The sequence below is a fragment of the Syngnathoides biaculeatus genome, chromosome 7 (genome assembly GCF_019802595.1).
Source record: "Syngnathoides biaculeatus isolate LvHL_M chromosome 7, ASM1980259v1, whole genome shotgun sequence".
NCBI lineage: Eukaryota > Metazoa > Chordata > Actinopteri > Syngnathiformes > Syngnathidae > Syngnathoides > Syngnathoides biaculeatus.
In genome coordinates, this window is record NC_084646.1 from 22261471 (window position 1) to 22286450 (window position 24980).

General features: G+C 44.5%; 1 protein-coding gene across 2 annotated transcripts in view; it reads right to left on the reverse strand.

Moving 5' to 3' along the window:
* Positions 1-24490, reverse strand: part of pex5la (peroxisomal biogenesis factor 5-like a) — a 126431-nt gene extending 101941 nt beyond the window's left edge. Inside the window, exon 1 of one of the 2 annotated variants that reach the window (XM_061824992.1) lies at positions 24137-24490. In XM_061824992.1, coding sequence (XP_061680976.1) covers positions 24137-24157 — 21 coding nt within the window. In that variant the 5' untranslated portion in view covers positions 24158-24490. The remainder of the gene's footprint in view (positions 1-24136) is intronic. The other variant, XM_061824991.1, reaches the window with a different exon arrangement.
* Between the last annotated feature and the right edge of the window lie 490 nt (positions 24491-24980).

The following is a 24980-nucleotide window of genomic DNA, read 5'->3' on the forward strand; positions in this document are numbered from 1 at the left end:
AGGGTGCGGACTTCAGGAACTAGCGCTGCTAGTAAGAAAGCCAAGCCTCTTTCATCACGAGCAATGTGCTTGGAGGAAAAACAACACCAGGAGGAAGAGCACGTCCGCGAAGTCACGCACCATGTGACACCCCCTGGGGACCCTAGACACCTTGCAAACCCCAGTGAGGACGGTCCGACAAAGAGACAAAAGAAGCTGAGAAAGGATTGCAGGATCCTGGACCGGGCTGTTGAGGATAGTCTGGTGGAGTTTTTCCACGAAAACGAACTGCTGATTTCTGGATCTTCCATAGTAGGTGCTCTCTACCGTAGCTTAATATTAAATGGACCTTTACCTCGGTTTATATACCCATATGCATGGACGTTCGGGAAACGCATGAATGACGCTCAATATACTCCAAACGACGTTTGTTTGACTTTAGTTACACGCTCTGTGCGCTACGGGATTGTTCAGTGGTCGTTGACAGGTCGCCAGTGAGTTGTTCACTGCAAAGCAAACGATTAAGTAACAACCAAGTAAAGCTAGAGTTATGACTGACTAACGATAGCCAAACGCGTGCAACGCTCGGTGAACCTTAGTAAAACGTTTCACGGATGTTCTTGAATGTTCTGCAGCGTTTAAAATTAAATGTTGATAAACGCTGGTCTCGGTGAGAACTTTTGTGCATGTTCAAAACTTTTTTTCCGGACCAGCGTTCTTCGCCGATTCCCAGCGATTATTGACGTTCACTAGCGTTCAAACAACGCTTTTCTGGACCTATCCCGGCGACCATGGGCGACTACCAACGTTTCCTCAAACGCGAGAGAACGCTGACCAGAACGTCATGGGGTGACGGGGCCATTACATTGCAACTGGTTCAAAACCACAAAATGTCTTTTGCAATCCCAGTGACAGTTTGGACTCAATCCTTGTGTGACCCTAGAGCATCAAAGATTCTTTTACCAGTTTGTGTTGCCACCTGTAAAATGGAGTATTTTCCATTCAAATGACAAACTCTAGTACAAAATTCAAGCATTGGTTTCTACTGCCTCACAACATCAGTTGTTTACTCTGTTCAATTAGTTGACCAGATAGCAATCATCCATTTACCCCCCACCCCCCACCCATGCAGTATGGCTCTGCGCTTCCTGTCCAAATCTCCCACGCCCCCGCTGGGGAGATGTGACTGACAGTTGAACATCCCTGATTGGAACAACAGCTGTTGAAAATCTGCCATTGCAAAACAGAGCGGATTGGCAGAATGATTTAGCTGAAGTGTTATTCTGCATATGTCCCATATCCAAGTGAACAATATTTCCACTACAAGCAACTCAGCCCAAAATCTTTTAATTTTGTGTCTTAATTCTATGAAAGCTGCCTTTTGTTGGCTTGAATTTCAAAGTAGGGTGTGAGTATGGTGAGCGTTGACCTAGGCATTAGCAGTGCTCACAAGCAAGATGTAAGTGGGTTAAAATGCATACACTTTTTTCTCATTTTTTTAACAGTGTAGTGACACTGACCCAGTTGCCAAAATATCTCCCACAACTTGATAAACGCCTGTCGTATGTAAAGTGGACCCTAAATTATTTAGCAGGTCCCTCGAAATATTGGATTAACAGTCAGCAAAGACTAATTTTCTCCCTCTCAACTGATGTCAGCCAAAAGGTAAGGGATCCACTCTCTGAGAAGACCAAGCTGGGACAGATCAATAACGGAATGCAAATATAGCAACGACTCATTTTCTTTATATTCAAACACGCGTACAAGGCATCACCCAATGGTGTTTGAGACTACTGTAACCCATGGGCTTCCATTCAGAGTTGTTTTTATCTGAAGGTAAAATGTTCATTTTGATATTTCACTAACTCTACAGAAATATTAGAAATGATGCCCGAGTCTTGATTTCTGTCAGTGTGTCAACTTTACAGTTGCGGCTGTGAGACTTCGAGAACTGCTTTTCTTCATTTAAAGCCCAAAGAACACGAAATATGACCAGAAGCAGTTGCTTGGCCGAGACTAAAGTTTAAGAAATCATTCTACATGCTTGATCTATGGGTAAGAATACAAAGTTGGGACTATTATATAATAGGATATGATTTTTGCACAACTTTTATGGCAAAATTGTAGACTAGAGTCAATCTGATGGGTGTGGTTTCCCTACAGTTTCCTCCATGATCTTGGACACGCCTACAGGGTGTTTATCCTCTGACAGCCGCCTCTCCCAGGCTCCCTTCGGTTTTCTATTTCTTCTAGCTTGTTCTGGGTGAGCCAAACAAGACCCCCCCCACCCCCACCTCCCATCATTTCCCTTCCGTTTTCCTCCGGCGTCACCACATTCATGAACGCACACCTCAAAAAAGCCGGCCATGTGGCTGAAATAAATTGCGTTATCCAGAGCCCCAATATACGCTGCAGGAAAATTCCCTTCCATTTGTATGACAAAAGATATACTGTATGCTCACAAAGGCCTATTGTGTCGGACCGAGGGCTAAGACTGAGCCCGTGAGCTTGGAGTTGGTGGTGCAATGTTAGGAGTTGACACACCAAAAAAAAAAAAAAATCAGCATCCCTTGCTCAAGGCGCATAAAGCAGATTCTCTCACTAAAACAGCTGAGCTGAGCCGACCTGAGCTGGCATGAAGACAAAAGGTGGCGTCTTCAAACTAGATATTTGAAAGCCTGACTCTGTCACAAAATTATTGTATTTTTGAAACCATCAATGTGTAATAGGACATCTGAGTAACTCTGATAGGCAGTTTCATAACAAGGTGCGACATGTTTTTGCAGCATTTTAGACAGAAGCATTTCCCCACGAGGTATATACAGCGTAGTACAGTATGATGAACCTGTTCACGACTGCCACACTGAACCACATATTTGTTTATCAAGTGTTCTCGTCAGCAGTATAGCTCATACTTCCCCGAGGACCAAATACAGTACACGTTACCGCAACTCAAGCACTGAGACTCCTGGTTTCTAGAGCAAATTAATTCCCTGCTGGAGAATGACTGTTATGAATGGCTTGGGTGAAAGAGAGGGATGGATGAGCCACTTATTCTTTTGCACGGCCCTCTGCTCTGAGTTAGAAAGATGCTGAGGTGTGTCCTACTTTTGTGATGGGGAAAAAATGTGGTTTTGTACAGTAGCTCTGGGGACTTTTCATGTGGAGCTCACAGGGCTACTGTGTTTACACGCTGGGAAGCAAGACAGAGGGAATCTACTGAGGGTCAAACTGAAGTACAGTTTGACCATGAAGCATGTACATTCTGGTCGTTCAAATTTATTATATGGCATTGCTGATGCAGGCTGTAGGAAGGAGATGAGGTGTTAACGTGTTGGGCTATCAATTACAGCCACGCAAACAGCCAAGAAACTATCTAGCCATCCATTTTCAAATGTGTGTGTACTCATTAGGTGTGTGTGTGAGCTGGAGCTTATCAAAAAAAGACAAACACATTTTCTCATTAACATCTTTGGATAATAAGTGTTCAATCCACTGAACATTTTTTTAATGTGGGAAGAGAAAATTCAAACTTCGTACACAAGGAAGGAAGGCCACAGCTGAGTGTCATGATCCTGCCGCTCCAGCACGAGCTGTGCGGGTGCCCGCGTGGGTGACCGCGCGGGTGCGCTGATTGAGGCGCACACCTGCGTCTCATGCGGGCTGATTAGTCCGTGTATTTATATCACCCCGATGACGAGTGGTGGGCTCCAGTTCGTTGAGCTTCATGTCCCGTTTGAGTGCTCCGGTATCCCTGATCGACAACCCGTGTGTACCGACGTTCGCCTGTTCTCCGACCAACCCCGTAAGCCTGACTCCTTTCACACTTCTGCCTGTTTTGATCGTTCTTCCGTGTACTGACTCCTGCCTGCCCGCTCACCTGCTCTCTTCGCCCGACGTCCCAACTACCGCTGCTGCACCGGACTGCCTGCTCGATCCCCGACCTCGGCATATAATAAACGTTTCTCCTTGAACTACCTTGCATCGTCCTGCATTTGGGTCCTACTCCCGCTCCGATGGGACGGGACAGAACGAACTGGCCACAACAGGACCCAGCAGGAAAGACCCGGCGTCACCGGGACCGACGCAAGGTAGACCGTCTGCCGCAGGACCAAGCCTGTCCGATCCGGGTAGGCTCCTTGACGTCCCCCACTTCCGTGTCTTACGCTCCGCCAGCGAGGTATGAATACGTCCCGAACACGACCCATCCGGCTCCTCATATTCTTCTGGACTCTGACTTTTCGGAATATGAGGAGGACTGTGATTTGTATGACCGGCTGCCTGAGTATGACTCCGATGACTTTGGTTTTGAATCTCTTTGCCCGGCTTTTCATCCCAGTCAGTTTGCTCCACCTCCCCACGTCTTCGCCCAGTGGATACAAATACACCAATCCGTTTGAGGGAACCCGCTTGGCCATCTACCCAGGACCTCCGCGTGGCGGCCAGAGGAGACGCCCCGGCCGGGCGCTCCCTTGGTGTCTCCCGCTGCGTGCCAACGAAGACACCGTCCTCCCACTCCTCGCCGGCAATGGTGAGACCGGCAGACCCGCAGCTGGTGGCGAAGCTTCCAGCCCAGAGGGAGGAGGAGCCGCCAAATCGCGATGCATTCTACCGTGAAATGTGGGCGGAGATAGAGCGGCAGACCGCCGAATTGGCGGCTCTCACGGCCCAGGTCCGGCAAGGATTGGCGAACCAGGCGAGCTACGCTGACGTCACAACTGCTCGCTGCTGAGGCAGGTTCACATGGCAGTTGGAACTGACCCGCTCCTGAGACACGCCCACATGTCAGTTTCGACTGACTCTCTGCCTACTCTCGTTCACGTTGCCGTGGAAACCGACCCGACCCCTCGCCAAGCGCACGCTGCAGTGGGAACGGACTCGCCACCTTGTCAAGTGCACGTCGCAGTGGGAACGGACTCGCCACCTCGCCAAGCGCACGTAGCTGTGGAAACTGACTCGCCTCCTCCTCCATTCCCACGTCGAGGTTTTGGCTGTTCCGAGCAGAGCTCACGCGGCAGTTGGAACTGACCCGCTCCCGAGACACGCCCACGTGTCAGTTTCGACTGACTCTCTGCCGACTCTTGTTCACGTTGCCCTGGAAACGGATTCGCCGCCACGCCCACGTTGCTGTCTCAACGAATTCACCGCAAGCTCACGTGGCAGTGCGGACCGACCCGATGCCGCCTCACGTTGCTGTCCAGGAGGTGTCAACGTCTCCTCAGCCGCTTCCCGGCCGTGCTCTGGAGTACCAGTGGCGACCGGCCCGCGGACGCTCCACACTCCTGGTTCGTCGGCGACCGGCCCGCAGACGCTCGACACTCCTGCTTCGTAGGCGGCCGGCCCGCGGTCGCTCCACGTTCCTGCTTCGTCTGCGATGGGCACGTCCATATGTTCCTGTCCAGGAGGGGGCGATGGTGTCACCACCTTCTCACGTTGCTGTCCAGGAGGAGGTGCTTATGGCGATGGTGTCGCCGCCTTCTCACGCTGCTGTCCAGGAGTTGGCGATGGTGAGGGGGACGCAGCCGCCTCACGTTCCTGTCCAGGAGTACCAGCGGCGACCGGTCCGCGGCCGTACCACTCGGGTTCGTTGAGCTTCATGTTGAGTGCTCCGGTATCCCTGATCGACAACCCGTGTGTACCGACCTTCGCCTGTTCGCCGACCACCCTTGTAAAGCCTGACTCCTTTGATACTTCTGCCTGCCTTCATCGTTCTCCTGTGTACCGACTCCTGCCTGCCCGCTCACCTGCTCTCTTCGCCCAACGTCCCAACTACCGCTGCTGCACTGGACTGCCTGCTCGATCCCCGACCTCGGCATATAATAAACGTTTCTCCTTGAACTACCTTGCATCGTCCTAGTCCTGCATTTCGGTCCTACTCCCACTCCGATGGGACGTGACACTGAGACTAAAGTCAGTAAACAGTTCACAAAGATGTCTCACCTTTTCATACTTCCTACTTACTGATCAAGCTTTTCTACATCATAACAACAGCTATTCAGACATGTTTTGTGTCTGATTCATGAATGACAGCAGAGAAAATACGTAAACTGACCTGATTAGTCAACAAATATACAGAGCGGTTCTAGTTCTAGCCTATATTTAAAATGAGTAATGAACAATGGGTACGGGCATCAAACGTCCCCCCCTCCCTTTCTAATTCAACTTTGATTTCCATTCTTAAGGACAAAAATGTGGATTTTGCCATAATTTAGATCTTGAAATCAAGATTTTCATTTGTTTCAGTTCAACTTCGGTGAGACCATCCAGCTACTTCTGTACATTTGGGAAAATAGAATTTTTAGAACCCCGATGGAAACCAAATTAGCACAATGACAACACCTGAAAACGTGGTCATGTTACGTTTGCAAGTGAACTTAGACCCAGTTCAAGTCAGCTCAAGTCTATATTCTTTAAATCCAGCATTGACTGCAAGAAAAAAAAAATACTTAAAATATTGTCGCAATCACCATCTTCGTGCTAGGGCACACTCTTCACCACCCAATCACAAAGTATGTACAAACAAACAACTATTCACACTCACATTCACACCTACAGACAATTTAGTCTGCAATTAACCAAGATTGCATGTTTTTGGGAAGTGGGAGGAAACCAGAGTACCCGGAAAAAAAAAATACCCGCAGACACGGCGAGAAGATGTAAGCTCCACACAGGTGAGACTGGATTTGAATCCAGGTCCTCAGAACTGTGAGCCACATTTGCTAACCAGACGTTCATATTTGACATTTTCTTGTCCAATCATCCAGACAAAGGTTTGTCTAAAGCATAGATTTTTTTTACTCTAGTGCATTTATTTTTAATTAATTAAGAGGTGTGGCATGATCTATTTTGTGTTTGCTTTGCACAGCACAAATATTGTACAGCCTCCTCCAGAGCCCCTTTTAGGTTTATTATCACTCACAGATGAAGACATTTCACTTCCTGCCCTGTTGCCATCTCTGAGAGGAGTGAAGCTTTCGTTCCAGTCAGGGCGCACCTGATTTCTCTCATTATTCTGGCTCCTGAACTAGGCAGGCCTAATAAATACCTTTTAATCAAGACCATGGTTCATTACATCAAGGAGACTTTAAGCTGTCTCGGTAAAAATAGCATGCAAGACCTACGTCCACGCTCCTGTGGTTGACGAGCTCACCCGTGGCAGAATACTTGATGGAAGTGCCTGCCTATGACAGTCGGTGATGGGGTATCAGTAAAGAATGGCAGCTTAGTGGACTATGCAAATGAATAATTTTTAATACTGAAAGGCACATGCTTGCTAAATCCCCCACTGTAGAGGAAACACTTTATCACCATTTGCGTCAAGCATTAGGTAACTGGCTATTATTTTCACTACAATAATGTGCCAACTTATTATGCCAATAGTGGCTCTGTTGTTTGACTCGTTTTGATGTAGATAAACTGACAAGAGCACAACAGAAAAGTGAACAGAATTATCCGAGCAATACACAACCATTTTCAAATATCCACAAAACTTTGTAGAGGATTAGTGTACGGGACAAGAACGACGCAACGCCATGAAAAATATGCACTCACAGAGATGTTTTCAGTTCAAATAAGGGTTTTGATTTTATTTACAGAAAGGAAAGCTTTTATGTCATTTACTACAATCAAGTATATTATAAAACATAATTTAGTGTTTCACTCCTGACTCCTTCAACAGAAAGAGGTGACCTGGCCAATCAGCTGTTCTACTATTTCTCTAATCAGCACGACTGCCTGAAAATGAGGAGGCTATCGTATAAATGGGCTCCAGAGCTACAATTCCGCCACCATCTCTCCTTTTGGATGCGCCGAGATTTCATCACACCATGCTGCCATCTAAATTGGACATTTATCTATGAGCGCATCAGCCACAGAGCCGGGTGCCCATCTCATGCACCGTTGCGCCACAGCAGCACATACACAACAAATGAGTTGCTCGAGTGCAGTGTGAACCAGTACTAGGCCAGGGGGTGCAAGATAGTATTTGTGGGGGTACAAGAACATAGGTTTGAACTAGGGATGGGCGAAATTGCCTAAATATAAAAGCTCTCATTTCATCACAAAAAAATGGATTCATGATTTTGTCTGAATTTTACTTTTTACCCCCTATAGAATTTAGTTTTTCCTATGAAAATGACGTTTTTAGTGATACCTGAGGTCTACAGTTTTGAGCAAGTGGATAAACACACTTTCTGCTGTACCTGTGGGCCAGAAATTTAGCAAAGCAGCCACTTCCCTGACTCCTCTACATTGCGTCCATTTTCTTATTACATGTGATTCCTTTGACAAGGGTGAGAAGCTCGGTCATCCGGGAGAGGTCAAGAGTCGAGCCACTGCTCCTACGTATTGAGAGGAGCCAGATGAGGTGGCTGGGGCATCTGATTTGGATGCCTCCTGGGTGCCTTGGGATCTCCCCGAAAGAGCTCGATGATGTGGGTGGGAAAGGGAGTCTGGGTGTCGTTGCTTAAACTACTGCACCCCCGACCCAACTTTGGATAAGCAGTAAAAGATGGATGGATCGATTCCTTTGACAAATGATTCAAGCTAATGTAAGCTGCTTTTCAGCTGGAATTTGTTGGTTGAAGGTTGTCCCATTCCTCTTGCAAAGATTGGTTTTCGTCCCACTCGACTGAAGTTCGCTGTGCTGCTGTCTTTTTCTGCAATGAGCTTTTACAGACTTTGCAGCGTGCAGTTACATATTCCACGTCTGTCGCTACAAACCCAAACAACTGACGATACAATTAATTATACCTTGAGTCACAGTCAATCATTATTGTGTACAAAGGTATTGAATATTAATTAAGAAAGACTACACTACATCATGAATGGCCCTGTGCTATCAATGCAAAGGTAAGTGCAGAGCCCTGCGTTTGGTTTAAGATTTTGTCTTAATTGTTTTGTATTTATTCTTTTTATATTTACTGTATAAGAGACTATGTTTTTAAATTTGAATATTTGAATCTACTAGAAGTTATTTGGTAAGTAGTCATCGAACTTTAAACCCTGCCCCACCCCACAAAAGCCTCTGACAGGCACCGGATACCCACCACCACAAATAGATTCCACTCAAATGGGAAACACTGGAAAGTGTTCACGTTGGGCTTTCTGCACCTCATCGTAGCGGTGACCACCGACCAAAGTGTGTCTGTGTTTAAGTTTCTTGCCATTGAAGAAGTGTAGGTTGCTATCAGGAACAAGATGTGACAATTTGACAAAATCACAGCCAAAAAAAACAGAATGTAACCAATAAATGTGTTGCTCACATTTTTTTGTAAATTGGGCATCACGTTTTTTTTTCATTATGTCGATGGAAAACATATAGGAAGAAAAAAAAACTATCAACATGAGTATAAACTTGTGAAAAATAGATAAACTAAGGCCCATGGGACATATCCACCTGAAAAACCATTTGATGCAACCTGCTGTGCAATTCTCAAAAGAAATAATTCCTCAGTAGATGTGTTCTAAAAAGCAGAAAAGCATTTAACCCAGAAATGCTGATAATGCATAATAAATACCCATGTGTTAGTTTATTGGGGCCATTATTTTTCATAAAGCTACTGAGGTTCTCAGTAGATTTTTCTAAAAACTGAAATGGCCACTGCTAGAAAAAAAGATTTCCTACCACTGGTCTCAGGCATCAATGGAACCATCCACTATCCAGGATAAAAAACAAAACAAAACTGAAGGTACCAATTCGTCATTCCCAATGACCCCAGAGGTAGCCTGCTAACCGCAAAGGAATAAACACAAACATTGCACTGACGGAACCACACCAGTGCTGTATGTCACTTTGCCAATATGCTAATGTTTTACTATGCCAGCCTCAAGCATGACTATAACCATTAGGGTCACATAGTAAGTTATTTTTTTTTTTTATTCATATACTGTACTTGGAACAATGCAGCCCTATGGGGGCACAAACCAGTGCAATCTGTAGGCCGGTCCCAAGCCCGGATAAATGCAGAGGGTTGCGTCAGGAAGGGCATCCAGCGTAAAAACTGTGCCAAACAAATATGAGCGTTCATCTAAAGAATCCCATACCGGATCGGTCGTGGCCCGGGTTAACAACGCCCGCCCCCGGCACTGCTAACCTGCAGGGCGTCGGTGGAAATTCAGCTACTGTGGGTCGAAGACAAAGAAGAGGAGGAAACCGGATCCAGCGTCAGAAGAAAAAGAGGAATGCACAGAGCCTACAACTGAGTGTAGGGACTTTGAATGTTGGGACTATGACAGGAAAAGCACAGGAGTTGGTTGACATGATGATTAGGAGAAAGGTTGATATTCTGTGCATCCAAGAGAGCAGGTGGAAAGGTAGTAAGGCTAGAAGTTTGGGAGCAGGGTTTAAATTATTCTACCACAGAGTAGATGGGAAGAGAAATGGAGTAGGGGTTATTTTAAAGGAAGAGCTGGCTAAGAATGTCTTGGAGGTGAAAAGAGTATCAGATCGAGTGATGAGACTAAAATTTGAAATTGAGGGTGTTATGTATAATGTGGTTAGCGGCTATGCACCACAGGTAGGATGTGACCTAGAGTTGAAAGAGAAATTCTGGAAGGAACTAGATGAAGTAGTTCTGAGCATCCCAGACAGCGAGAGAGTTGTGATTGGTGCAGATTGTAATGGACATATTGGTAAAGGAAACAGGGGCGATGAAGAAGTGATGGGTAAGTACGGCATCCAGGAAAGGAACTTTGAAGGGCAGATGGTGGTGGACTTTGCAAAAAGGATGGAGATGGCTGTAGTGAACACTTATTTCCAGAAGAGGGAGGAACATATAGTGACCTACAAGAGCGGAGGTAGAACCACGCAGGTAGATTATATTTTGTGCAGACGATGTAATCTGAAGGAGGTTACTGACTGTAAAGTAGTGGTAGGGGAGAGTGTAGCTCGTCAGCATAGGATGGTAGTATGTACGATGATTCTGGTGGTGGGTAGGAAGATTAAGAAGACAAAGGTAGAGCAGAGAACCATGTGGTGGAAGCTGAAAAAGGAAGAATTTTGTGCGGCCTTCCGGAAAGAGGTGAGACAGGCTCTCGATGGACAACCGAAGCTCCCGGAAGACTGGACGACGACAGCCAAGGTGATCAGAGAGACAGGCAGGAGAGTACTTGGTGTGTCATCTGGTAGGAAAGGGGAGAAGGAGACTTGGTGGTGGAACCCCAAAATACAGGGAGTCATACAAGGAAAGAGATTAGCGAAGAAGAAGTGGGATACTGAGAGGACTGAGGAGAGGCGAAAGGAGTACATCGAGATGCGACGTAGGGCAAAGGTAGCGGTGGCAAAGGCTAAACAAGAGGCATATGAAGACATGTACACCAGGTTGGACACGAAAGAAGGAGAAAAGGATCTCTACAGGTTGGCCAGACAGAGGGATAGAGATGGGAAGGATGTGCAGCAGGTCAGGGTGATTAAGGATAGAGATGGAAATGTGTTGACTGGTGCCGGTAGTGTACTAAATAGATGGAAAGAATACTTTGAGAAGTTGATGAATGAAGAAAATGAGAGAGAAGGAAGAGTTGAAGAGGCAAGAGTGAAGGACCAGGAAGTGGAAATGATTACTAAGGGGGAAGTCAGAAAGGCACTACAAAGGATGAAAACTGGAAAGGCAGTTGGTCCTGATGACATACCGGTAGAGGTATGGAAGCAATTTGGAGAGATGGCTGTGGAGTTTTTGACCACTTATTCAACAGAATACTAGCGGGCGAAAAGATGCCTGAAGAATGGAGGAAAAGTGTTCTAGTTCCCATTTTTAAGAACAAAGGGGATGTTCAGAGCTGTGGGAACTATAGAGGAATAAAGTTGATGAGCCACACAATGAAGTTATGGGAAAGAGTAGTGGAGGCTAGACTCAGGACAGAAGTAAGTATCTGCGAGCAACAGTATGGTTTCATGCCTAGAAAGAGTACCACAGATGCATTATTTGCCTTGAGGATGCTCGTGGAAAAGTACAGAGAAGGTCAGAAGGAGCTACATTGCGTCTTTGTGGATCTAGAGAAAGCCTATGACAGAGTACCAAGAGAGGAACTGTGGTACTGCATGCGTAAGTCTGGTGTGGCAGAGAAGTATGTTAAAATAGTACAGGACATGTATGATGGCAGCAGAACAATGGTGAGGTGTGCCTTAGGTGTGACAGAGGAATTTAAGGTGGAGGTGGGACTGCATCAGGGATCAGCTCTGAGCCCCTTCCTGTTTGCAGTGGTAATGGATAGGCTGACAGATGAGGTTAGACTGGAATCCCCTTGGACCATGATGTTCGCAGATGATATTGTCATGTGCAGTGAAAGCAGGGAGCATGCAGAGGAACAATTGGAAAGATGGAGACATGCACTGGAAAGGAGAGGAATGAAGATTAGCCGAAGTAAAACAGAATATATGTGCGTGAATGAGAAAAGTGGAGGGGGAAGAGTGAGGCTACAGGGAGAAGAGATAGCGAGGGTCGACGACTTCAAATACTTGGGGTCAACAATACAGAGCAATGGAGAGTGTGGTCAGGAAGTGAAGAAACGGGTCCAAGCAGGTTGGAACAGCTGGCGAAAGGTGTCTGGTGTGTTATGTGACAGAAGAGTGTCTGCTAGGATGAAGGGCAAAGTTTATAAAACAGTGGTGAGGCCGGCCATGATGTACGGATTAGAGACAGTGGCACTGAAGAAACAACAGGAATCTGAACTGGAGGTGGCAGAAATGAAGATGTTGAGGTTCTCGCTCGGAGTGACCAGGTTGGATAGGATTAGAAATGAGCTCATTCGAGGTACAGCCAAAGCTGGATGTTTTGGAGACAAGATTCGAGAGAGCAGACTTCGATGGTTTGGACATGTTCAGAGGCGAGAGAGTGAGTATATTGGTAGAAGGATGCTGAGGATGGAGCTCCCAGGCAAAAGAGCGAGAGGAAGACCAAAGAGAAGGTTTATGGATGTGGTGAGGGAAGACATGAGGGCAGTTGGGGTTAGAGAGGAAGATGCAGGAGATAGGCTAAGATGGAAAAAGATGACACGCTGTGGCGACCCCTAACGGGACAAGCCGAAAGGAAAAGAAGAAGAAGAAGACTGTACTTGGAACACTTTTTTTCGTTTGTTTTTTTACACAGAGTACTCAGACTCAGACCAACACAGATATATCAAAACCAAATCCAGTCATTTTGAATCAAATCAAGAGCAATCATGTTTTTACTCGAATACCTGCCTAAACAGTTATGTTTTGAATAGCTTTAAAAAAATATCCACTGAAGAGGCAACTTTTAGACCAAAAGGAAGTGCATTTCATAATTTGGGAGCGAGAGACAACAAGGCTCAATCACCTTTAGTTTTAAATCTGGTGTGAGGGACAGTTGGTAAAAGGCAGCAGACCGCAGTCACCTACGAGGACAATAAAATGACACCAAATCCATCAAGTGTGAAGGAACATGACCATTAAGGGCTATGGACTGTGAAAATATCAAAATCAAAAAATCTTGTCCTTGTTAATATTCAGTTTTAACTACAGAAGACTATTGACGTCTTTTGGACATTTTCAAAACCAGCAAATGCCAATTTCTTTCTGACGGATGAATCCTTGTCTCATGTGCATTTTCCCATTTACATATCCAAATAGACTTTTTTATTTTCAACAACACATTGCCTTAAAGTCTTTGCAGACTTGATCCACTTCTGATCAGCAATAAACTCCACACAGCTCTTCTCTTAGGGGACACGCTATACATTATGATAATCAAATTATGTAATCACGCTGTGCTTAACAGAGCAAACAACCAAAGGCCTTGTGTATCTCTTCCATTAATCCAAGATCTAGTTTGTGCCCATAATAGAACCAATCCCGTAATTACATTTACTATAAATATAGAGAGTAGAGGAGGAAACCTATGACAAAAATTAGACCGCACTCGATAATGTCAGGATTTCGGGAACGTGAGATGTGGAATGACGGGGTAGTCTAGTATTTCCTTAACTACAAAAGTAGTATAGATTAAGCATCATATTCTGACCATATGAAAACATAAGAACAGATATTCTCCATCAATATAAAATGTAAAAATATTTTGCAGTGTCATGGTATTGTTACTGCAGCTCTAAACTATATTATTTTGAAATGTTTGTGTAAATAAAAAGTTCCTTCATTGATTCTATGTCAAACATAGGGTGCTAATTAACTGTAATTAAATTACTTCACACACACACACACACACACACACACACAACACACACACACACACACACACCACACACACACACACACACACACACACACACACACACTGAAACGTTTGAGTCTGATTCGACGCAATGCCTGCATGTTTACATAGTTCTAGTAGCACTAGTTTGCTTGGCTACATAACGTTTTCTTGCCTGCTTGCAAGCCGTATTCTCTTAAATGTACCTTAAGCAATCTTAAAATTAACATCCTCTCCCGAGCACCAGAGACTGCCATCAGACGTTTGACCCTAACAACATCTTAGAATACACTGCGCCATCTATTGTTGTTGTCATCACCATGGGAACAAGTGTATCGGGTTGCATTTGAGTTGGCTAGATGAGTGATTGGAAAAGATGGAATACGGTGATACCACCATACAAGATTTTATTGCAGTAGTCTGCAATCATGAAACAGCAAATTTGTCTTGGAGTCTAATCCAGGCATTACTTTGTAGTCTGTCTAAAACATGTTATGTGTCGCATAGTGCCGACAGTTTTTTAGAAAAACTGTATTGATGGTTGTTTGCAGTACTTTGTCCAAAGACATGCGACAAGGCTAAAAATAAACTAGCTTTTGGATTTGAATACAGTATTCCGTAAACAATGGCAGCGTACAGTATTGAATGTCTGTTTTTTGAAGACAAGTGGTTCTGGTGCCTTCATCAAGCTGTGATCTCCAACTCTCACTGGAGCGGTTCATAGCAGTGTGAAACGGCTGCGATGAGAATCAACCCATCCAAATTTGAGACCATGGTCATCAGTCGGAAGAGGCTGGAGTGCCCTCTCTGGGTCGCGGATAGGATTCTTCCCCAAATAGAGGATTTTCAAATATCCTCGGGTCTTGTTCACAAGTGAGGGAATAATGGAGCGGGTGATTGACGGGCGGATCGGTGGAGCATCTGCAGTAATGCGGACTTTGTATCTGTATCTGATATGGTGAGGAAGGACCTAAGCAGAAAGACATAGCTCTCAATTTTCTAGTCGATCTGAATTCCTACCCCCACCTTTGGTCATGAACTGAAAGAACAGGATCAAGCAGCCAAAATGAGTTTCCTCAGCAGGGTGACCGGGCTCTCCCTCAGAGATAGGGTGAGAAGCTTGGTCATCCGGGAGAAGCTCAGACTAGAGCCTCTGCTCCTCTGCATTGAGAAGACAGGTGGATTGTGCATTTGTTTAGTAAGTCCCCTGAACGCTTCGCTGTTGAAGGGTTACTGGAAAATCCGACTAAGTCTTTCAGCTGAGCTGGGATCGCTTCGAGATCCCCTCGGAAAAGTTGGATGAAGTAGCTGAGGAGAGGGAAGTCTGGGCCTCAGTGTTAAAGATACTGGCTCCCCAACCCAACCTTAGACAAACGGAAGAAAATGGACAGATGGTGGACGATGACAATGCGGAGTAATGTCTTTTGTGGAGCTTATCAATGACATCATTGTTCAGATCAACAAGTTATGAGACTAAAGCCAATCTCCTGATCAGCATAAAATGCTAATTACTGGCCGATACCAATCAGTATCGGTACCAATTTCTCACTAAATTAGTACTTCCTTGTATGCTCTTCTCTGCTTTGTGAACTAACATCAGACTAGAAACAAATAGATGTTAGTCATGCTACTTAGCTAGTTTTCTGCGAGTTCATGGTATTCATTTCAACAGCTGTAGACACGCTGTCATAGCTAGTTACAAATATTCATTTCAAGACAGCATTAGATGCACAATACTACATTTGAGTTACACACGGTTCTCGAACATACCGGTTCTTGAACAAATTGGTTTTCAAATGAAAATCACGAACGCCCCGAAAATACCTGGAAATAACATAATGCATGGAGCCCAACCAGCTGACACACGACATGCTTTGTTATTGTAAATTCAAACACCCCGTGAAAAAACCCGGAAATAACATAACGCACACGGCCCAACGAGCTGACCCACAACGCTAGTGACTTGGAATAAAAACTGGACTGCGCACTCTGCATCCATTAATGGTTCCGCTATTGTCAACAGGCTTTGACTTCTGGTCAGGGAAAAAAGTATGGTGAACATACACACATTGTTATGAAAAATGATGAGATATATACATATATATAATGATGAAGGTAAAGCTGAAACACACTTAGCGGTGAAAAGTTACTTCTTTGTGACCCCATGCACGGTTTTGACAGCCAACACCGCCACAAAAAACCTAAACCTAACGTATTCCAATTAAATTCAATGTTATTATTTTGCAATATACAATCGTAAGGATGTCAAAGGATGTCAACTTTCACATGAAATGGTACCCAAAGCAATGTTTTGCCCTGACCGGGAGTTGACCACGTGAAAGGGGGCTGTGCGGAGTCCAGTTTTTATTCTATGCCATTGCACAACGCACTTTGTTATTGTGAATTCGAACACCGCCCGAAAAAAAATCCAAAAATGACATAACGCGCGCAGCTCAAGCAGCTGACCCACCCACTACACACTTTTTGTATAACGCAGCCTCTGTACACAGATGTATCCCAGTAGTGACTGTTTTTTTCTTCCTATCTCGGCCTATTAACACCCAATCATGGCTCCAAAGAAGGCAAGGGAAAGTAGTAAGGGTGCTGGTGCTGAAAAAAGGAAAGTTGTGCATAAAACTGTCGACTTGAGGGAAGAATTGCTAGCCAAATATGAATCTAGTGCGCGTGTTTCTGAGCTATCGAAGGAGTATGGCATGGCGAAATCGACGCTAAGGACCATTCTGAAACACAAGGATGCCCTTAAAGCAAGTGCTGTTCCTACAGGAGCAAGCGTGTTGAGCAAGATCTTAGAGGAAGTTGAAAAGTTGTGTTTAATTTTCATAAACATACAACAGCGAGCTGGGGATAAAGATTTCACTAATTCGAGTTACGAGTTATTGTTTTTGTGTGTTGAGTTTTTGTAAAAATAAAAAAAAAAAGTTGCTTTTCCACCCCCGTCATTATTAAATGTTTAAAGGTCACGAGACATGAAATGGATAATTTTTAGTATGTTATGACTGAAAAAAAGGCAGCCGGTATGGACCCATCCGTTTTTTTCACCACAAAACATGATTTTGACATATATGGCTTTTTGTAACTCCCACCATGAAAAACAAGAAGCAGGAAGTGGAGTTTGAGGCAGTAGCGCGCTCAAGCCAACTCGTTTCTTTCTATTCGTTTTACCTGCGGGAAGATACCTCGTTGTTCCTTCATGTTAGCCAAAATCCCGGCTCGTTGCATTGCTGGATATTTCTCAAATACTCGGGACGATGGATTTACCCTGTCATAAGTTTCCAAGAGACCCGGTTCATCGTGAAAAATGGATTGCACGGGTGCAAAGTACGTGAGCTTCATATACAGCTACGAAAAAAAATTATAGTTTGGGGATAGATCACGTAATCCATCTCTCATAACGTAACAAAAGATCCACGTACGTATGACAGGGGTGCTAAATTTGTTGATGTGCCCGTCGGACGGCTTCCGCGTCAGGCTCGATGGCGAAGGCTTCTGCGTCGGGCTCCGCGGCAAAAGCTTCCGCGTCGTACCTCGCAGACGAGCATGACTTCAGCCGGGCTGGCTCATACATACAAACAGTATCTTTGTTAGAAGTGATACGCATATCATATAAATATGGCTCGAAACAATAGGGTGATATTGCCCTGGACACTTCACTCGATTGTGAGGTGTTCTCTTCTTTGAAAAGAGCTTCCGTGTCTCATAGTAGATGGGCGGACGAGGCGCTGGCCAAGCACGGCTTCGGCCGGGCTGGCTCATACATACTCTCTAGGAGTTTGTTGTTAATTAGAAGTAATCCGCCCATCATCTAAATATGTCTCGAAACAACAGGGTATTATTGCCCCGGAGACTTCAGTCGTTTGTGAGGTGTTCTCTTCTACGAAAAGAGCTACCGTGTCAGAAGGGGTGTGTTCATCTTCCATAGTAGGGTCCACCGCGTGTTTTCAATGGCGAATGTCCGGAATGACGTCACGGACAGTAGATGCACCCAATATGGCGACCACTTGGATGTCAAATGACACTTCCGCAAAGTTGCCCATGGATGACGCGCTCTCCGCTCATATTTATTTTTTCCTACAGATATTGAAGTGAATAATGTTATCTGAATGTTTAGAATGTTTATAGGGATGCCATTTGATCTTTAAAGTTATTCTGCACTTTTGTTAATTTAAAAAAAAGGCTGGGGACTGAGTCGCTAGAGATGCATGGGCATGCAGAAATGCACACCCAGCCTAGCCTACTCTACTACTAAAGCATACATTTTAAGCAAAAATAAATATATTTGTTAGTTTATTATGTAAAGTATTTAAACTATACATGTTTTTCTACTATGCAGTTTATTACAGGGTTCATACTCAGTCTGACCCAAAAATTTTTTGGGCTTTTCAGGGGCATTCTTAGGGGCTGACACAAAAAATTTAGGGCCGACACGGAAAAAATTTAGGGCCGACACGAAAAATTTAGGGCCATCATGGGAAATCAAGAGTAAGGAAAAAAGACTCACCCAATGGTGCCATCAACCGTTCTTGGTTCGTCAAATGTTCCAGTACCTCAGTACCTGTGACAGTGATCACCTGTCGCCCTTTGTGGTAGTTCTCATTGATATGACCATTGTCAACGTCTTCACATAACAGTATACAGAAAAACTGATTCTAACTACAATTTCAACTATATACACAAATGTCTTTTACTGATGTCTGTCTCAGCACCCCTACTCGAGCTCCTTGAGCCTCCTCTATTTGTTGCTGGAGAGGTGCCAAAGTGGCTCTCTTGTCCTTTGCTCTGCCTCTGAGTGCATTGGCCTCGGTGATAAACCTCAGATTCCCCTTTTCTTCTGCCTCCTCACATAGCCTGTTAGCCTTCTCAATAAGCGTTGATACGTCAGTCTCTATTCTGGCTCTTTTGGCTTTGAGGCAGTAGAGATGAAAAGTGGGCAGCGATGCCAAATGTAGCCAGGTACGAAGTCTTCCTTTCTGCACAGTGGTAGTTTTTAGCAATGTTACTGTCTGGGAACATGACTGCAAACACTTTAGAATTATTTTCACAAGATTTGTAACTGTAATGGCTGCAGATCACTTTTAAAGTCCACACGATCTCTGCCTTTAACGAGTCCGTCTTTGTGTATTGAACTACGTTCATAAAGCCTGACTTCTGGCTGGACAACTGTTGGTGCGCATTAGGGATCGCAACCGGTTTCAAATAACTGGTTATAACCGGTTTTCGTTTTTTTTTTTTAAACCGGAACCGTAATCGGACTTTCGAAATCGGTTAAAATTTCCAATCATTTCTTCCGGTTCCGGTACTCCACATTGCGCTATTTTTTCAACATCATTTCCACTTTTTTCAAGTTTCGCTGTTAGAATAAAGTTGGACTCAAAAGAACATTCAGTTAAATCAAAGAAACATCAAACATGGCATCGAGGAAACGCTCCAAAGTATGGGAGTAAACTTGTTTTATTGGCAGACATCAAAACACTACTCGCATAACGGGGGGAACTCTGTGAACTTGTCACTCCGGAAGAGCAACAACAAAAACAGTCCGTGTGGAACCCCGCACCCCAACTCGAGGTCCCGCGGGTGAATTATGTAAACACCACAATGGTACCGGTTTTAAAACCGGTTAATCGTTTTTTTGCTACAGCTGTTCGGTTAAAACCGGTTATGAAAGTAAGCGTTTTTTTGCGATCCCAAGTGCGCATGCACTGCTAGTACCACTGCCTGAAGTTGCTTCACTATCTTGATATTTTAGAAACAGATTCATACCAACGGAAGATGAGAGAGCATTCGCCAAATCAGCCTGTCTCCTGTTTTTCTGGTGCGACTCCAGCGCTTTGACGCCCATCTTTTCAAGCTGGTAACTTTGCTTGCACAGATGGCAGTAAAACGTGCTTGACAAACCCACCTCCCAAACTCATTACTTTCAACCCAAGCTTCTTGAAAAATGCACTTCTCCATGATACAAGTTGGATCGATGAAAGAACTACGCTACGTCGTAACGAAGACGAAGTGAAATGCCTACTCACGGAAACAAACAATGGAATATCGACAAGATGGCGACTAGTTGTCAACACGGTGACTTCCGTTGACAATTTCCGGCAGTTTTGGACGCCAGACGGATCGCCATTTTTTTTTAAATAAAAGATTAATTTATTTTTTAGGGAGAATTATGGCGGTAGGAATTTTGGCGGTTGGGTCCTCCCTTTGATTTTTTTTATTTTTTTTTATTTAAGGCCTTTTTAGGGGCTTGACCAGTTTTTGCGGATTTTAAGGACTTTTAGGAGCCCCTAAATGCATCTTCAAATATTTAGGGGTTTTTAGGGACTTTTAGGGCCGCGTGCGAACCCTGTATTATCAGGAAAACCTAAAAAATGCTTTAAAAAGCCCAATTTTTAGACTTGGAACGCATTATTTCTTTTTCCATTAATTATAATGGGAAATATAGATTCTGTTTTTGAAAAAAATCACTTCTCAAACCACCTTCTGGAATGGATTGTGGTCGAGAACTGAAGTTGTAGTGTAACTTGAATTTGTCAAAGAGTAATGGGTGCCACACTTGTAAATGTGATATCCTTCCTCTACCAAGATGCAATACCCTCATTGACTGCTTTTACCAACAATGGGAGGAGGAAGGGTACAAGCACCTTGGCCTGTACACAAAATAAAATAATGGTGGTATACATTGACCCATATCTACTGCAGATTGCCTGAAATGTTCTTACGGCTGTGCTGTTGATTTTATAACAGTTAGAACATTAAAGGTATGCTCTGACACTTGTATATTTTGTCTGGGATACTTTTACACCTGAGAAAAGATGAGAGAAATAGAAGACTGCAGTCTACAATTGTTTTCCGAGCAACCTCTGCTCTGCTCTATCGAAAGCTTGCCAAGTCGTCATGACTCAAACAAGATTTTTGCAACGTTCCTGAAACCCGACTCATGTCAAGACATTCAATCCAGTAGGTATTGTATGTGTGGAGTCACAGAGACACGGAAACCATAATTGTGTTCAGTATATGTAAGCATCCCCCATCATTGAGCAGACATTCAGGATTACAAGGTCAAAAAATAAATAAAATGAGAAGGACTGCCTTAGTTACACCATCCGTTCATTTTGTCTAGAGTATATCCTCAATAAGACCCTGGGTGGGCTGGCACCTAACTCAGGTGACTCTGGGCCAGAGACGGGGTACACCCTGACCTGGTCGGCTAACTTATGGAATGCAATAAAACAGACTAGTGATGGTGAGAAGTATTTCCATGTCAAGAAGGAAATGTGATAGCTCTTGTTAGGAGTAATTGACTGATATTGAAGAAGAGGAAGTATGCATTACAAGGAATAATCCTGTCTTGTTGCACCCTACCCAATACGGTTTAGCACTGTCGAGATTTATGTTCAACAAAAGTGCGAGTAAGGGTTGCAAAATTAAAGACAGGAGCAATGTTGTGATAAACTAGCTGGCAACCAGTTAAGGGTATACCCTCCTTCGCTCCTTAACCGAAGATAGTTGGGCTAGGCTCCAGGAATCCCGCGACCCTTGTGAGGATAAGTGGCTCAGATTATGAATGGATGGCTGTTTAGATGCAGCCTCTATTACACGGATGTCTAGCAAAAGTGACGCATTACCGCCATAAGAGAAGTTCCAACATTATCTGCTGCGATTGCTTTTTTTTTTTTTTTTTTTTTACACAGGTCTCAAACCAGCAGGATATTGCCTGCGTTTTTACAGGAACAGAGCATTTCACAGTCAGGTATGTAGATGTGCATTAACAGCATCGTCGGATGTGATATATGACATACTTGTCAGAGAATTCCAACTGGGCAAGAGAAGTGCGTATTCCCTATGAATGGGCATTGTAGCTCCTCTCTGGCTCCCTATTATCTCTAAAGGTGGAATTAATGGGACAACTGAGTCCCCCAATTCAGTGTATGTGCTGTTTAGATTGCGTAGCTTCAGGGGATTGGAAAAGCGTGGCCTTTAGTTAGTGTTGACGACAGTTGGAAAAAAAATCTCCTTGATTAGCTAAGGAAAAAAGTAAGGAATTGATTCTACCACACGTGTCAAAACAGAAGGCTCAGTGGCCACATCTGGCCCGACACACCATTTTATGTGGCCCGCAAAGCAAATCATTTGTGTCAACTTCCATGAGTCTAGCTAAAATATATCATGAAAATTTCAGCCATTATATATCATAAATAATGAAAAAAATAATAGTGACCAATTGCAAGCGTTTTTTTTTTGGGTGGGGGGGAGGGTACCAGTCTTTTTTTACTGGAGCGTGCCCAAATGTTGAACCAACTTTTATCTTAGATGTCTGATTTAAATCCTAGTTATCCGTCAGTTTGTTTTGTATATGTAATACTGTGATGAGTCGATGAAGCGTAAAAAGTTTCACTTATGACAGCCCTCTAAGGGAAACCTTAACTTTAATATTATATAACTCTAACCCAAAGATAGCTGGGATAGGCTGGAATAAGGCTACAGGGTCACCCCTGTGACCTTAGCTAGGACAAGCGGTACAGAAAGTGGATGGATAATGATGGAGACTATGTCGAGGTTATGTTGCTGTTGATGAAACAGAACTCAACCGAGACCGCCTGTAAAATATTATTTAAGTGATAATACAATCATTTTGTGATTGTTCAGAGCTTTTGTTGTGAAGCAAGTGTCTTTTTGAGCTCAATAATGTTGCCCAGAGTGTACTTCCACTTCCCAAAGCCAGCCACATCCTTAGACAGTAAACTAGTTGAGACTACATCAGCAGCAGCGCACTTGTCCTTTTGCCCCAGTTGCTTAAAAATGTGATTACAAAGAATTCCACAGAATTTGGGTGGCCGGGGGGGGGGGGGTTATTATAATGCCCATTCCTTATATTTACACAGGTTCCTCTTCCAAGGGAACAGTGATGAGAGTATCCAATTTAATGCCTCAACTGTCTTTTCAAGCATTATGAAAGAAGATCCATCCTGCAAAATGCACTTTATGTTCATGGCATGGGAAAGCAAATGTAAAAACATCCGCCATTGGCACGAAAACATCAAAACAACATTGAAACATCAGATGGATATGCGTAGCATCTAATTTGATCCCATCACAAAAGAGGCTTTCAGTGTGCCCTAACGTACAAAATCAGACAAGAGATGTCGACCGCCTTTTCATGCATTTTCAATGAATACCGCATGCTTGGGTAATACGTCATGAAAAATTCAAGTTTGGTCTTTAATGCTCTTGACTACTGACTCTGGAGTGTTTTATTATGTAATGAGAGCGCAAAGTATCTCTTTCAGTCTGCAAACTTGCATCCAAAATAAAGATAACACCACCGGAAGCTGGATTTTCAGAAAAAGATAGATATATCGCTGACGTGAAAATGGGCTAAAATTCTGCATTATTTCCCCCTGCGGTTGTGACCTAAAGTAAGTTTACATATTCACTCTGCACTGGTGATGTAACAGAAATTATTCTGGTTTCTGCAGATTGATGTCCGATTAGGTGACGTCAAAAGAGGAGTGTGCATGTTGGGGGAAAATCATGAAGTGTAATTCCCCCTTGACAGAAGTGTTTCTCTGCGAGATGCACTTCCATGCTCCTTGTGTGCTTGTGTGTGTAGGTTTCGTTTTACTCCTTCCGCATTAAGTGGTGGATTAAAAATCATAAACGCGTAAAAGGGCACGACATTAAAAATAAACTCGGTTTCAGGTTTACAAACGGGTTTGTTTTATGTTGGTGACCTAGAAGTGTTTATTGAAGACAATATGAAGTGTCATTATGACGTTAGTGATAGACTCCATCGCGTTCCTGGTTACGTACACATTCGGAACTTTATCGTAACCTGAGTTCCCTCTCTATACCTGACTACAGACGATGACTTATGTGTTCTCCACGGAACATTTTACGTGGTCCACGGTGGATTCCAAAATTAATGTGAAGCAAATAACGCCAAGAGTAAGAAATACAGTGCTAAAAGCGGGTCTTACCTGCAAATGCCCCTGGTACATATTGAGGCGTCGCAGATGTCTCCGTCGAAGGCTCCCGGGACTTGTTCCACACTTGTCGAGGGTCAAAGTCAAAGTAGAAGTGGTGACATTGAGCGACTGTGTGAGGAGGGTGAAGAGGCAGGAAACAGAACGCTCAGGTGCTCAATGAGCCACTTCAGCACTACGAGCAGCAGCAGCAACAGCAGCAGCGCAGCTCCGCTCGGCCACTTGAAACTCGCCGGCCGGCCGGGTCGTCCCTCCCTCTCGCAGTGGGCGCTCGCTCACTCCGCAGCCTGAACGGGACTAAAACAAGTGTGGTTCACCCATCCCTGCTTGCTTGCTCTCCTTGCTCGCTCGCTCTCCCCCCTCCTCTTGGTCGGCATCGTGTCTGGACAGTGTGAAGGCTCTCCCGGGGGCGCATCTCTTCTTCTAGCGCGCTCGTCCTACTCGTTCGGCCGCCGCGCCCCCTCCGTGGCGGGCGGGTGCCCAGTGGGTGTGCGCGGGTGGTGACGTAACTCGCAGCGAGCGCCTCGAGACGTGCTTCGACTTACGAGTTTGATTGGCTCACTCATCGGGCTCGTCACTCGGTTAACTTGTATACAAATCAGTTTTCCTCTCTGAAATAAAATGAAAATATTCCGGCCCCCCACAAATATTTTTTTAATAGTTCTGTATTTGATCAAATTAATGATATTAATGCATAAACTGGCGGCACAGGGCCTCAGCTGGTAAAGTGTTGGCCTCACAGTTCTGAGGTCCCAAGTTCAATCCTGGACCTGCCTGTGTGGAGTTTCCATGTTCTCCCCCGCCTGTGTGGGGTTTCTTCGGGCACTCCGGTTTCCTC